Source organism: Molothrus ater, chromosome 12, assembly GCF_012460135.2.
Source record: "Molothrus ater isolate BHLD 08-10-18 breed brown headed cowbird chromosome 12, BPBGC_Mater_1.1, whole genome shotgun sequence".
Lineage (NCBI taxonomy): Eukaryota > Metazoa > Chordata > Aves > Passeriformes > Icteridae > Molothrus > Molothrus ater.
Window position 1 is genome coordinate 1561927 of NC_050489.2, and position 14056 is coordinate 1575982.

The 14056-nt window shown below is 54.3% G+C and overlaps 1 protein-coding gene across 1 annotated transcript in view; it reads right to left on the reverse strand.

Moving 5' to 3' along the window:
* Positions 1 to 14056, reverse strand: part of LOC118691410 (hydrocephalus-inducing protein homolog) — a 74395-nt gene that overhangs the window by 19406 nt on the left and 40933 nt on the right. Inside the window, exons 25-38 of the mRNA XM_054516180.1 lie at positions 13260 to 13388; positions 10454 to 10631; positions 9760 to 9935; positions 8908 to 9041; positions 7840 to 7976; positions 7079 to 7200; positions 6809 to 6991; positions 4309 to 4548; positions 3940 to 4051; positions 3371 to 3469; positions 2918 to 3070; positions 1077 to 1216; positions 517 to 645; positions 18 to 219 (exon numbers count right to left, since the gene is read on the reverse strand). Coding sequence (XP_054372155.1) covers positions 18 to 219; positions 517 to 645; positions 1077 to 1216; positions 2918 to 3070; positions 3371 to 3469; positions 3940 to 4051; positions 4309 to 4548; positions 6809 to 6991; positions 7079 to 7200; positions 7840 to 7976; positions 8908 to 9041; positions 9760 to 9935; positions 10454 to 10631; positions 13260 to 13388 — 2134 coding nt within the window. The remainder of the gene's footprint in view (positions 1 to 17; positions 220 to 516; positions 646 to 1076; positions 1217 to 2917; positions 3071 to 3370; positions 3470 to 3939; positions 4052 to 4308; positions 4549 to 6808; positions 6992 to 7078; positions 7201 to 7839; positions 7977 to 8907; positions 9042 to 9759; positions 9936 to 10453; positions 10632 to 13259; positions 13389 to 14056) is intronic.

A 14056-nucleotide genomic window follows, 5' to 3' on the forward strand; every position in this document is an offset into this window, starting at 1 on the left:
GAGAGAAGATATCTCACCTTCCTTCTCTCTTTCTGCTTCCTTCTTTCTTTTAGCTTTGTTCTTGGCTTTCCAAGAAGCATAATCCTGATGCAGGTTCACCATGTAGATATGACGCCGGTTCTTGACAGCTTTGAGTACACAGAGCAGAGAAGACTCCAGGCTGCTTGTAAAGAGGCTCTCCAAGCCATCAAAGATCACTCCCTTGGAGCAGTCTTTCTGCTGCAAATAAAGGGAAGAGTAAGTCAGCCATTGCACGCACGGGGCTCGCAGCTGGACACTAAGCCCAGATGTCCCAGGGCACCAGCTATCCTTGTTCCAAGTGCAGTAGCTAAGAGCAGCTGGGACCTGTCCCTAGGCTCTGCCAGCTAAGGGCAGCTGCAGCTTCCCCCAGGGTTCCCTGCACACAGTCCAGGATCCTCCAGCAGCATGTACAGACCTCCTCCTCCTCTCTGAGTTTGTTGTTCAGTGCCTGTCTCTGCAGAGCAGGAATGGCTCCTTTTCCCCCACCCCACACACCTTCAGCCTCTCACTGAGGATGTCCACCAGCAGCTCCTCGGGCAGCACACAGCTCAAGCAGTTCAGCTCTTCCCCATGACTGCTGATGATGTTCAGCTGCTGGGGCGCAGGAGCAGTGGAAACTGTGAACTGCAATGGGAACCATTGTAAGGAAAAGAAACCACGGTGGAAAGCCCTGAACAACTCCCACTGCTGGGCTTGGAGCTGGGGTTCCTCACTAGTGGAGACTAGAACAGACTAGCAGTGCAGGCTGGGGGCTCCAGGGGATGGTCCTGGAGGGCCCATCCCTTGGCCAGCAGAGACCGGAGCTTGCAAGCCCCAGTGCAGCCTCCCAGCACTTTGCTCCCTGCCTGCAGCCACACTAGCCAGGACTGCACTTTGCCAGCAAAGCACTGAGAACCAGAGGAGCTGTCTGCCAGAGCACATTCCCAGCCCAAGTCATGGCACGATGGACCCACAGGAGGCCCTGGCTGGCACAGAGCCTCCACTGTAAGCACTCCCTGCTCTTCTCAAAGACAATGTAAAGGTCCCAGGCATCAGCCAGGGCAGATCATGTTTACCTTGGTGTCCTTTATGTTGGGTCTGTTGTCTGGCTCCTTCTTTTGTGCTGGAGGGTTCTTGCCTTTGGCATACTTCTTGTTGAATTTTTCCCCAGAGGCTTCTTTATTCTTCCTGTGAGCAGTGAGCTGAGGCCTTTTACCTGCACAGGGGACAGACAGTTCAGGGGGGCTTTGAAAAGCAAGCAGGCACCTTTCACTGCAATGGGCACAACCTTGGGCCCTGGAAGGAACATGGCACTTGTTCCCCAGTCTGCTGGGCACTGGCAGCACTGTTTCCCAGAAGCAGCTCCTTGCCTGCTTCTCTTACCAGCAGGTAAAAGCATGCCATACTTGATTTTAAAGCCAGCACTATGTCCCTCCTAACAACTGTGCATGCAGGTGATGCTGCTCGCTCAGCAGTTCCCCTGAGGATCAAGCCAGAGATTTGTCCTCCAGGAGCATTGTTCCCATACACTGCACCTGTTGGGGTTCGTCTTTTATGTATGTTAAATTGCCCCCCTTATTGTTATGTTAGTGGTTTTGCCCAAGTTCCAGTTTCGTGTCAACCTCTGTGCCCCTCCCACGTTACTATGGTTTCCCCAATGTATCTCGTTTGTTCCCCTCTCCTGGCTGCCTGCCTGTCACTCGGCACCCCTGCCTCTTTTTCCAGAAGATTCTGGCTGGGGTGTCGGGTGATTGGTTCAGGGGCAAGGGCCCCACCCGCAACTGTATCCTATTGGCTCCCCACAAATGTCTATCTCCAATGTACCCTCCCTACCCCTCTTCTGATTTGTTGCCTCAAACCCCTCCATTTTCCTTTATAACCTGAGGTTTTGCCTGCCTCGGGGCTCCAGACTTCAACTCCCCGACCCGTCACCTTCCCTTCCAATAAACCTCCTTTCCCAAGAAGCAGTGAGTCGCCCTTTCTTCAGTGTCCTGCAGCATTGGAGTTTCCCATCTGCGGCCACTCGCCCTCAAGCACAACACTGCTTGGGCACAGGGCCTGGATTTCGCGTCTAGGCAGTGCCCGACTGGCTGGAGGCTGGCTGGACACTGTTTCTCTAGCCTGGGCGTTTTCTATCTCCCGGCCGCCGCTCCATGCACCCATCCTGCATTCTCATGTGGAGACCTGCAGCCTGCCCCACTTGCATCATTTGTCTCCACTGAAGCTAAATCCTCCTTGTGGGAAAACCCCAGACGGGACTCAGACTCTTCTTCCTTCCACCAGCTCCCAACCCAGCCAGGTTCAAAACTGAACAATGCAAAACTTTCCCCTGCACTGAACCAGGTCTGGCCTCACCCTGCAGTGCTCAGGGCACCAACTGCCCAGGAAGTTTCATAAATGTCTCTGTGTAACCTGACAGTGGCCATAGGTAACTCTCTGGAGAAAAGAGCTCATCTGGACCATGTCTCTCATTGGAAATTCCTCTGGGAGGCTGTCCTTCCCTTCCTCTTGTTTGCAAGGTTACACTCATAGTCAGCCCTCCTGTGCTTAATGAGTCACTTCAGAAGGCTTTTTCCTTGTTCAGGTGGGCAGCAGTTCTGCCTGCTGCCCATGAGGAGCAAGCTCAATTCAGCTTTGAGGAAATAGAAAATATTTGGGAGACAGGCATGCTTCAACACTCCTAGAAAAACAAACATGTTCCAAGAATAGCAGAAAAGGGGGCTATAAAAGAACCCCTGACTGAGCCCTTAAAAGTATTTTTTTTTAAACAAGCCAGAGACACACTTCAGCCATGTTCCCTGAGAGACACAAGGACTGGAAAACTGCTGCTCTGAGTAAGCAGACGTGGACAGTCGTGGTGGGTTTCTCAAGCACTGGCTCTAGCATTTCTCCTTACCAGCATCACTTTTGTGTTTACCTTTTTGCTCCATGGCAGCCTGGGTGCAGAGCTCCCGGGCACGGAGCCCCGCTGGGCTCCCGTCCTTGGCCATGGCCTCTTTCACCACGGTGTCAATGGACACGTAAGCAGCGTTGTAATACTGACACAGGCCTGCTGCTATCTCTGTCTTTCCTGAGAGAGAGAGGAGGGCTGCTTGGTGACGCTGGCACAGGAGGCATTGCAGGGACAGGCCCTGGAAAAACCTCCAACAAGATTTAAAGGTTAAAAGGACAGTGGGAAAGCAGGTGTCCCTCCAGGGGAGGCCATGAGGGAGGCAGCTGCAGCGTGGGTACGAGCTCTGAATTCCAGAGCCAAGAGGATCATCTCCACCTCCCGTTCAGCTGAGGACTTTGCCTTAAGCACCATGGCCCACCAGGATGTGCTCCTCCTGCTTGTCCCTCTCCCCACAGCCCTGGGCTGCAGCTCACGTACCTGCCTGGGGTGGCCCATGGACGATGACAACCATCCCTCGGTGACTCCCAGTCTCTTTCAGCAGGGACTCGGGATTGAACAGGACAGTCCTGTGATGTGCTGCAGTGCAAAACCAGGGGGAAAAGTCAGCCTCCTGCCTACCTTTGATCCTCATCATCCTCCCCATCTCCTCAGATCCCAGGAAAGGAGACTTGGTGAAAGCAACATGAGCTTGTTCTTTTGTTGCTAGGAAGGGTCAAATATAAAAGAGCCAGTGATATTAGACCTGGTCCTACTGGCTGAGGAACTCATCCAGCCCTAGTCTTTGTGGCTAAGGGAGACAAGGGAATATCCTGATTTTTTCCCCAGTCTGTGGCAGGAACTTGCTTTGGCTACACCCAGGTTGGAAGAGGATGCTACAGCCCTTCAGCCAAGAGTTGCTCCACCAAGCTGGGGAACAGGCAGCTGTTAAAAGCATGGGCTTTCCCTGGAGAGCAAGGTGACAGAGAGTTCAGGGTGCATGGGCTGGACTCCCTGCTCTGACCACAGTCCAAACAGGGACACTGGCAAACCCTCACTGTTTTTCTGACCTGCTGCTGCCTTGCCCATGGCCTTGGCTTCAGCCTCAGCCCTGGCCTTGAGCTCTGCCTTCAGCCTCTTCTGTGCTTCATGGTCCTCAGACCTCACTGCCATCCGCAGGATCTGTGTGTGGAGGGAAGAGAAACCATACACAAGATTCCTTTTCTTGCCTTTCCTCACACAGACTCAATAAACCTATTTTCTGGCTCCTCCCTTCCTCCCAACAACACAAACTATTTAGTTTAGGTCCTCCCACAGCATGTCAGCAGAGTTGGCTTTACCCTGGGGATTGCCTCCATCTCCCTGGCACAAGCCTGGGAATCCTGGAGTGCTGTGAAGCTTGGGCAGCGTGTCCATGGGGACCAGACCTGCCTTCTCACCTTCTCCTTCTCAAGGTACTGCTCATCAAAGTCCAGGGCGTAAAACTCAATGGGAAATTTGCACGGGTTCTTCACCACCACTGTGGCTTCCACCCCATTGCTGTCCACCAGCATCCATCCCATCTTTAGTGCTGGGGGTCTGAACTCCAACCGTGGCTCCAGACCTTGTCCTGAGAGGTGCAGCTTTAAGCGACTGCTGCTCCCACGAATTATAAACTCCAGCTCATTCTCGTAAGACCTCTGAAAAGAGGAAAGTGCAGAAAACTCATCCATGAAGTCCCAGGTGACAGGACCCCAAATACAACAATGCTTGCCCCAAGGCTGGGGTGTTATCAGTCTCTCCAAGGTAAATGGAAACCAGATATTTACTTATGCTAGGGACTAGAGCATCTGTAGTAGTCTGGGTCTGAGTAACTGGGATGAATGCTGGTGTGCACTGTAACTGGGTATTTGGGAATCAGATGGATGTATGTACAATGGACTGTCACACATTTTCACCTAGTCATGCAGGAGTGCAATGCTTCTGGGAAGGGCCCTCGAGGCTACAGTGTCCAGACACTGGCACTGCTGCATCAGGCAAATGCCAGCTCCAGGAGAGGCAAATGAGCTCTTGCTGGCCAGAAATAAGGGTTGCAGCAGTGGCTCTCAATTGTCAGCGTCCGGCTGGCTCCAGCACTGCCAGCAGCACGAGGGGGCACTTTTCCCGAGAGCTGGCTTCGGGATAGCGCCTAAGGCAGTGCCCAGCTTGCGGCTGTAGGCACACCTTGTGCAGGACGGAGTCCAGTAAAGGCTGCAACCAGCGGAAAGAAGAGGGCGGACTCCAACTGTGGCTTAATCCAGGCTCTAATGAGCCCCGGAGGGACCGACAGGAGAAGACGGGGGGGGGGGGGGGGGGGGCCTGACAACAGGCTTTAAGGGTAGGGAGGTGCCAGGCCTTGGGCCAATGGGGGTGCAGTGGGGAGTGGGGTCCAAGGGATTGACACGTGGGCAACACCAACAGGAAACATTCTGGGGAGGGGCCCCGGTTCCTCAGCCAACCATCGAACTCCCCTGCTGGAACATTCTAGCAGTAAGGGTGGGGAGTGAGAGTGATTGGCGGGGTACCGGGGAGGGATCAGAAGAAAAGATACAGGGGTTTCCAGGGAAACCAGGGCGGAGTTTAGGGGATACATTGTTGGCTGGGGTGGAGCCAGGAAGACAGACAGCTCCAAAGGCGGGAAGGGAGAACTGGGGCAGAACCATTTTCAGACAGAAGGGGATTGGAATAAACCAACCTAATAACTTAACAAAACACACTACAACAAAGGGTCATCTTCTCTGCTTAGTGTTTGGCTCTGGTCCAAGCCAGACACAGGATGGTTACATTTCTTGAGCAATTAAAAGATCCCTGGGACTGTGTGTGGGCACAGAAGCACTTGTGGCCATGCTGGTACACGCTGCCAGTTTCTGAGACCCAGCAGCCACAGGCAAACCACTTTTGGGAATGCTTTGTCCTTTAAGCTGAATCCCCAGCTGCACAGGAATGTGCAGGCAGGCCAGAGCCCCAGGGACTGCTGGCAGCACCCCACTACAGGTGACCGTCCTGCCGTGCCCAGGAAGGTGGGTGGTGGCTGTTTGGTCTGTCAGTCCTGCAGCAGGATGAGCCATTCCAGGATTATCCTCTGTGAGTGGGCAGCTGCTCTGCACTGAGTGTCACAGCTGCAAATACAGCCAGGCAAGGGGGAGGCTGAGGGGAGTTGGGCACATCCCCCCCATGTGCCAAGAGGCAGCCTCAGAGCCCTGGTGCTCTCTGTGCAAGCTCCCTGTGGGCATTTCAAAGCACATCTCACACGAGTGCTCTGTGGGGTGAACTGAGCCACGCAGAGTATGGGGCTTGCAGAAAGCTCCCTGTGAAGGCAGAGCTCCTACCACACTCTCTGCACCAGGCCCTCATTTCCAGACAGCCCTGACAGCCTCCTGGGCTGACACCCGCCAATCTCACCTCTTCCTTGGGTGTAAATTTGATTTGCAGATTCTGGCACCTTCCTGCACCAAGAGTTCCTCTGGGGGGCTTCACTTCAAAGGGACAGGGCTCATCCTCCAGCGCCTGCTGCTTCTGATGTACGGCTGGTGTCATGTATTTGCACTGATTGCTCTGGGCACAGAAACCAATTGTGTGAGGTCTCCTCGTGCTCTGAGACACTGACACGGTGCTGAGAGCACCCACAGCCAAACCAAGTGTGGGCCCCATAGCCTACAGCAGGAGGGAAGCCCTGGAGACAGGGCAGGCAGATAGGGAACTACTGTCCTCAGAGGAGGAAGAGGAATGGGTGAAGATGGCAGCAAAGCAAAGCATCAGCTAATGGAACAGGTCCAGGCAAACCAGCCTTGATCTAGACCCTCAGAAGCTTCCTCAAACACGCTGTAGACCCAAGTGCTCAGGCAGCCACAGGAACAGAAAGAGCAAGAGTCACAAAGAAAACCCAACCAAGTTCCGTGTTCAATGTTGCCTGTGCTTTACCTTCTGAACAGGCTTTACGGACCATCTGCAGGGTACTCGGAACCAGTTGTAGAGATGGATTGTCTCAACCTTGCACTGCCCAACCACGACAGCAGAGTAGTGCAGAGTGTTCTTGGAAAGTTCAATTGACAGTTCAGACACATTGGCATGAAGACGGATGTTATATGTGGGGCCTTTTGTCACCTGGAGAAGGACAGAGAATTCAGTGGAGCATGCAGGTGACATCTGCTGCTGTGCCCAGCCTGCTGCCTGCCCCAGGAGCTGTGGTACCTCTATGGGCAGCAGCACATCCACGTCACCCCGTGGCCGCCGCGCGCTTTCAAAGCGCACGTCAAATTTCTTGATGTAGCTGTGGGGCAGGCCCTCCACCTGGTCCAGGTCCACGCTGAAACCTTGAAGAGATGAACACAAAGCAGCTGAGATACACCAGAAATACAAAATGTGTCATAAGCACATTAAGGCCTTACAGGTGTCCTGGCTGAGAGGTCTGGCAAAAGCCCCACGCCGTGCTGTGACCTGGACAAAAACTTAAGAGTGCACCTGAACACCCCTCAGACACAGTGAGCCACTGTGGAATGGAAGGGGAGCCTTGCCTCAAGGCCTCTTTTGGAAACCTCTTTTGATCCACCAGAGGATCTCACAGGCTGTTTCCTCAATAAAGGCTGAATGTAAGTTCTGTGACAGTGTGAACTCCAAACAAAGCACTTCAAAAATACAGCAGATCCCACTGGTTGGCAAAGTAAGCCCACAGAGTGCCCAAAGAAACTTGATGCCCGTGGGAGCCAAGGGCAGAATATGCTGAGAGGTGACCAGGGCGATGAGCCCATCTGGCCTCTACACAGGAGCACTAGGGCAGTCACAGGCAGGCCAGGTCCCTGGGCGTGGCTGGCCAGGAGAGCTCTGCCCCTAAAGCTCCCAGCAGGGGCACTGAGAAGAAAAAGCTCAGAAACCTCCCCAAGTTCAATGGCTTAAGCTAATCTGTCTGAGACACCTCCTTCAAGGCCACAGGAAGTGTCTCCAGCACTGCTTACCTGTGTCCTCCAGGACAGATACATTGACCTGGAAAGACACTGGGATCTGCCCATGGTTGGTGATCTCCAGAGTGCTTCTCTCAGTGAAACCCTTCCGGACAGTGCCCATGTCCAGGACATACTCGGGCAGCTCAACTCTGCAAGGAAGATTAAGGACAGTCCTTAAACCACAGCCTGGCTACACATCCAGGTGGATGGAGGATACAAATACAGTGGCTATTTCTTTATTCACTGCTGTAAAAACTCAGCTCAAGCCATGAAACCCATGGCCTGACCACCTGGCAATGACTTTGGGAAGTCAGGAGGAGTGCAGGTCCTAGGTTTTTTCAGCTACTAATGGTACCTGAAAATAAGTTTAAAATGGACACTGGCCACAGCTCCTCTGCCATGAAAACCCAGTGTAAGTGAGTATACTAAGTCTCCACTGGTCTCAATGAAACTGCTTAGCCTGGTGTACAGCCTGAGCCTGAAATTGCTTTGGGTTCTAGGAACAAGATTTGCCTGCACAGGAAATCTTCATTGCTCTGCAACCAGATCACATGATCTGTTCTGCAGAGCATCTTCTTCCTGAATTGAAGCTCCCATGCTTGTGCTGCATCATGATGGTGCAAAGGGATGGAGCAAGTTACCTAGATAAGCCCTGCCACCCCACCAGGGTTCAAGCCATCTGATTTTGGGTTTTAAAGGGTTTGCTGACATGTGCAGTTCCCTTCTCCTTTTGTTCAGTGTCACAGCTGCACAGCTGTTAGTTGGAAGCAAGACTTCAGCTGGGAGCTGTCTCTTTCAGAGCTAGGCAGCAGGGACAGAGTCTATGCTGTCTGGAAGGGCTTGAAGACCTGCACTGGGTCCCCCAGCTCTAGGGACAGAACCCCACAGCTGTGGGGAGCTGAGCAGTCCAAAGCTCAGCGTGGTGCTGGGGAAGGGAGGACACTCCACTGCTCACAGGCAGTGTGTCACAGCCACCAGAGCCTTTCTGTTCCCAGCTCTGCAGACCCAAGGAGCTCTCAGGAGAAGAGGACATGGCTGGGTGTTCCCCTGGGGCACCTGGAGATGGGAGTCCCTACTCACTTGACAAGGCTCTGGCACAGCTCCCTGTCAGGGAATCTGCTCTTCGGGGGCTGGGATGTGAGCTGTTCCTGCAGCTCCAGAGCAGCCTTCTCTATCAGCTTCCTCACCATGTTTATCTGCAGCTGACTGTTTGGCTGAGGAAAGGGAAGACAGGGGCTGGTTAGCAAAGGTCCTTCCCAAGGTTTACACCTGAGAAAGGATCCCACCCCACTCTTGTTGGGAGGGGGTGTGGGGTGCTCCTGTCTGGCTGCTCAGTGCCTGTGACACCTCCTGCTCTCTTAGCCAGGACCTCATCTCCAGGGAAGTAACTCCAGCATCTTTGCCTGCCCAGACACTGTCAGCAAAGCTGATCTGGCCAGGCAGACAGACAAGCCAGGAACCTTCCAGAGCTCCAGATACTTGCCTGCCCCCAGCCAGTACCCAGGCAGCTTGGACAAAAACTGTCTTGAAAGGGGGACCAAGCTGGTGCCTCTTGGAGATGAGCACCGCCAGCACAGCCCCTGGGCACAGTCAGGCAGCTGCTGTTAAGGGCTGTAAATCTGGCAGGGCTTGGGCTGGAACCAACAAACTGCCCAGCAATGACCTGCATCTCCCTCAAAGCACCATCAACTCCATCCCTGGAGCATGGCCTTCAGGATCTCTCCCTGGGGTAGCCAGAAAGCTGCTGCAGCCCCAGAAGAGACCATGAGCAGAGGGGCAGCCCTAGGGGCAATGCTGAGGTGACACAAGGTTGTCAGTGGGCAGGGAGGTCCCAAGTGTCATCAGGGCAGTGGGGAGCTGCTGTGGGCTGCAAGGGGCTCAGGTGACATGGAGAGGGTGGCCTGTGCCAAACAGGGCTGCAGTTGTTCTTACTACAATGCCAGAGTCAAGGATGCTGGGCTGCAGGTCCTGAGTCTTCGGAATCAGACTCTTTGGAGTCTCAGTTTTTGGGGTCTGAGTCTTCTTCTGAACAGCTGATTTATTCCTCTGACTGTATTGTTGCAGGGGTTTTATGAGCTGTGTCAGAGGCTTCTCGTGTGTTTCTTTTCCTGAAGGAAGAAAACATCCACAAAGAGAAGTGTGAGCAAAGTGCCAGTCCCATTGAAGCTGGGAAGTCCCTACCTCCCAACACTGGTTTCTTCCAGAAAGAAATCCCTCAAGCCATCTATGGGAAGTGGATGCTGCTGCTCCTCTCTGAATCCTCATGTTCACTCCCACCCATCTCCCTCCCCACTGAGGAGCAGCTCATCCCCTGCAATGTCACACAAACCCAACCCTGCCAGAAGCCCTGCCAGCCTCTCTTACAGCTTTCCCAAGCCTTCCACTCAAGCCATCGTCCTTCAGGACCCTGCCAGATGAGCTGGCAGGCTCTGCAGGGTGGTTCCTGGGACAAAGTTCACATGGGATCCTCTGCTCAAGACTCATGAAGCAACCAGGGGGCTTGACTTGATCTGGGAGTCCTGCAACCCGCCAGGCTTGGTGGAGGTTGGCATGAGCTGCCCTCTGGGCCTATGGTAGGGAACAAAACCAGAGGGGCCCTTCCTGGGGGCAGACAGGCAGTGCCCACCTTTGGTGTTCCAGGGCAGGTTCAAAGTGATCATAGGAAAGGATGCCTCTCCTTTCAGGCAGATATTTTCTGGTTCCAGGTCACCCACTTTAAGCTGATAAGTCCTGCTGAAGGCTCCTGGAAATCCAGGCATGTAAGAGAATGCCAGCACTTGCTTCTCACCAGGTGCAACAGAGCCCTGCATGGAGAGGAGAAGAGAGAGAGAATGTATCAGAGTGTTTGATGGGGACGGCTCAGGGGACAGACAGGCTGAGCAGACAGGTTCTCATCTAGAAGAAACCATCAGACCACATCACCTTAGTGATAAACATATTACAGTATTGGCTTTCACAACTGTTAGAGTAAATACTATGTGGTTTATAATGTTGACTTTTGTAAAAGAAGTTTTACTAAAGTTTAGAGTTCTTTTAATGCGAATGTTGTGTTGTGATACCAATGTTGGTGAAGAGTTGTTGTAGTATTAACACTTAACCAATAAAGGAATGGAAACCTGTTGAATGTGTCAAAAAGTAAAAAATGACCAGGGCTAGAACAACTGCACACGCTCCAAAAAGGTGAGGCGGAGGAGGAACTATGTTAAAATATTTCAATATGTATAAGCATTTGTAGATATGGATTAGGCTGATGCAGTACCCAAGGTGTATCAGGGGTGTTGCTGTGTTGACTGGTCTGTGCCTCTGCCTCAGCACCCAAGCCAAGCACCCAGCGCTGTTACTTCTGCTTTGTTGACTTTGTCTCCTATTGTCTCTTATTAAATTTTCTTTAAATTTTAACTGAGGAGCGGCCTTCATTTTTCATACCTTCTACCTTCCTTGTGCCCTAAGAGTCGAGCCTCTGACCCTGGGGTGCTGTGTGTCCTCCCCAGGGCTCACAAGGCTGCAGCCCCAGCACAGCCTGATGTGAGCACAGTCCGATGGGAGCACAGCTCTGCTGCTGATGGGGTTTGCCCTCGGCCAGCAAGAGCCTGCCTCATCAACAAAAGGCGCTTCTGCTGCCGCTGTGGAAGGGAAATCCCCGCACTGAGCAGGGCCAGCAGCTCCTCTCGTCCCTTGTAGGAGACAGGCATGAAGAAATGGAAAGCCAATCGGCTTCCTCTTCCCACCGCAGGGAGGGACAAAGGCAGGAGCGCTGCTTTGGCTCAAAGACATCCAGGCAGGACTGAGAAGCTTGGACAGCGGTGGGATGCTGCTAGTTTCTCTCCAGCTCTTCCAGCCCCGCTGCTCCCTGGCCCCCTCACTGCCCCACAAAGCCGCTGCACAGCAACAAAGCTGGAGGAGGCAGGGAGCAGCAAGCCTACTAAGGGATATGTGATCACACAGCCTGGGTAAGGTGACCCTCAGAAACGCTCCAGTGCCAGCACAGCCTGAGATCTCAGCCATCGGGGTCCCCTGAGTGACTGTGAGCAACCAATGAAATTTTAAGTTATGCCACAACAAATGTTATAAATCCACTTTTTGACATGGGGTGAAAAATTACTATAGAGGCTGTAGACGTGCTGGGAGCCTTGATACATCCCACGTGTAAAGGAGATCGCTAGGAGAAAATGCAGGCAGGCTCCGTGTCTGGGGGCTGCAAGAGACCTCCCCCTTGGAGGCGGACAGACCCCGAAGCTCGGGAAAATTTTGCCCGTCTGAGCAAGAGTCTTCCTAAAAGGGCTGAGTTATGGGAGGAATCTTAGCATATACAAGCAGTTAACACTGACAGTTTTTCCCGGCCGTTTTTGGTTTTTTGTTGGGCTGGGAGCACCTGGAGGGTCCGGCTCCCTGCAGAGCCACTTCTTCCCTGTCTAATGCTGCTGTCGCCGCTTCCCCGCTCGCCACGGCAACCCAGCGCTCCGCTGTTCCGCCGAGGGAGCAGCCGCCGCGCCCCGACCGTGACAAGCGGCGGCTGCTGAGCCCGGTGGCCGCAGCCCGCGGGACAACTGGCCCGGCTGCGGGCCCACGGAGCCCGGCCCCGCTGCCGGCCGATCCAGCCAGGCCCTGCTGCGGGCCCACGGAGCCCGGCCCCGCTGCCGGCCGATCCAGCCCGGCCCCGCTGCCGGCCCATGGAGCCCGGCCCCGCTGCCGGCCGATCCAGCCCGGCCCCGCTGCCGGCCCATGGAGCCCGGCCCCGCTGCCGGCCGATCCAGCCCGGCCCCGCTGCCGGCCGATCCAGCCCCGGCCCCGCTGCCGGCCGATGGAGCCCGGCCCCGCTGCCGGCCCATGGAGCCCGGCCCCGCTGCCGGCCGATGGAGCCCCTCCCGCCGCGGCGGGCACGCACGCTGGTGCGGTTGGCAGCACTTGCTCCATCTGCCGAGCAGGAGCCGACACAGCGCCTCAGGGCTCTCGCGGTGACGCTCTGTCCCCGTCCTCTGTTGCTCTCTCCGTTTCTCATTTTCTCTCTCACTCTCTTTTCTGTCCCCTTCTGGTCGGGACCATACCCTTTCTTTACCAATAAACAGTTTTCAGATATAAGGGTGCGTTTGTGCCTTATTTTCATCTGAGAAATCTATCAAAAAGAATTCTCCTCTGCTCCCCTTACAGCAGGACAGGACAGTGACCCACGCTCCTGTGCCTCCCGCCGGTGTCTGCCTCTGACAGCAGAGCCACCCACCAGCCAAGGCCGTGGGGGAGTCTGTCAGGAGAGCACTTGTTTGACCTTCTCTGGCCCCAGCAGAAATTGCTTACAGCCCTGTCTCTCTCATGGCTGGGTTTGGGGTTTTCCTCTCCGACTTTCCCCCTCCCCACCTCCCCCCCTTTTTTTTTCCCTTTAACACTCTCCTGGGCCACCTGACACAGGGCTGGGCTCAGTCACTTGTGCTACTTACAGTGGTGGGGTTGACCAGAAACACACCAGGCAGATGCTGGTCTGCAGGGCTAGGCTTTAGCACCCAGTTGAATTCAATCTTGCCAGTGTTCTCCAGGGTGACCTTGCTGTGATGAATTGCATTAAACATCTGGAGAGAAGGCACAGGAGAGGGAAGTTACAGACCCAGGCCTGCTGCTGGGAATCTCCTTCCTCCCTCCTGGGCTTGAAAGCAGACACATCATGGGAGCAGGGACCAGGGAGGAGATAGGGGCACTTGGAAACCTGGGGAACCCCCAGGCCCAGGGCACCTGCACAGCACCAGGGAGCTCTGGCAGCACACAGAGCTGTGGTAACAACCATGTGAGGGCCAGCAATAAATGAACCAGGGCACACAGGCCCTCTGCCCTCTGAGGGGTCACCAACAGCCAGGAGAAACAGAGACAGCACTGAGGCATTCCAGGAGAAAAGGCACCTGCATGCAAGTATTGGCAAGCAACATAGATGCAACAAGGGAGTCACCCGGGGCAACACAGACAGGGCCAGCAGCTGGAAATATCTGTGGGCTTTCCACTGAAAAAGAGTGAAGTGGGGATTATTCTGGGACAGTCTCTCCAAATATAGTGACTGAAAGCCTAACTTTTTCCCTTGATTATTGTGTGGATTAAGCAAGAGTTTTAGACAAGAGCATCTCCTTGGAGGTCAGGCTTTAGGTGTGGATCAGCAGAGAGATGTCTCAGGGACACACCCCTCAGAGCACCCTCACTGGGACCCTGCCTGCCCCAGGAGGCAGTGTTAGGTACCCTGAAAAAGAGGCAT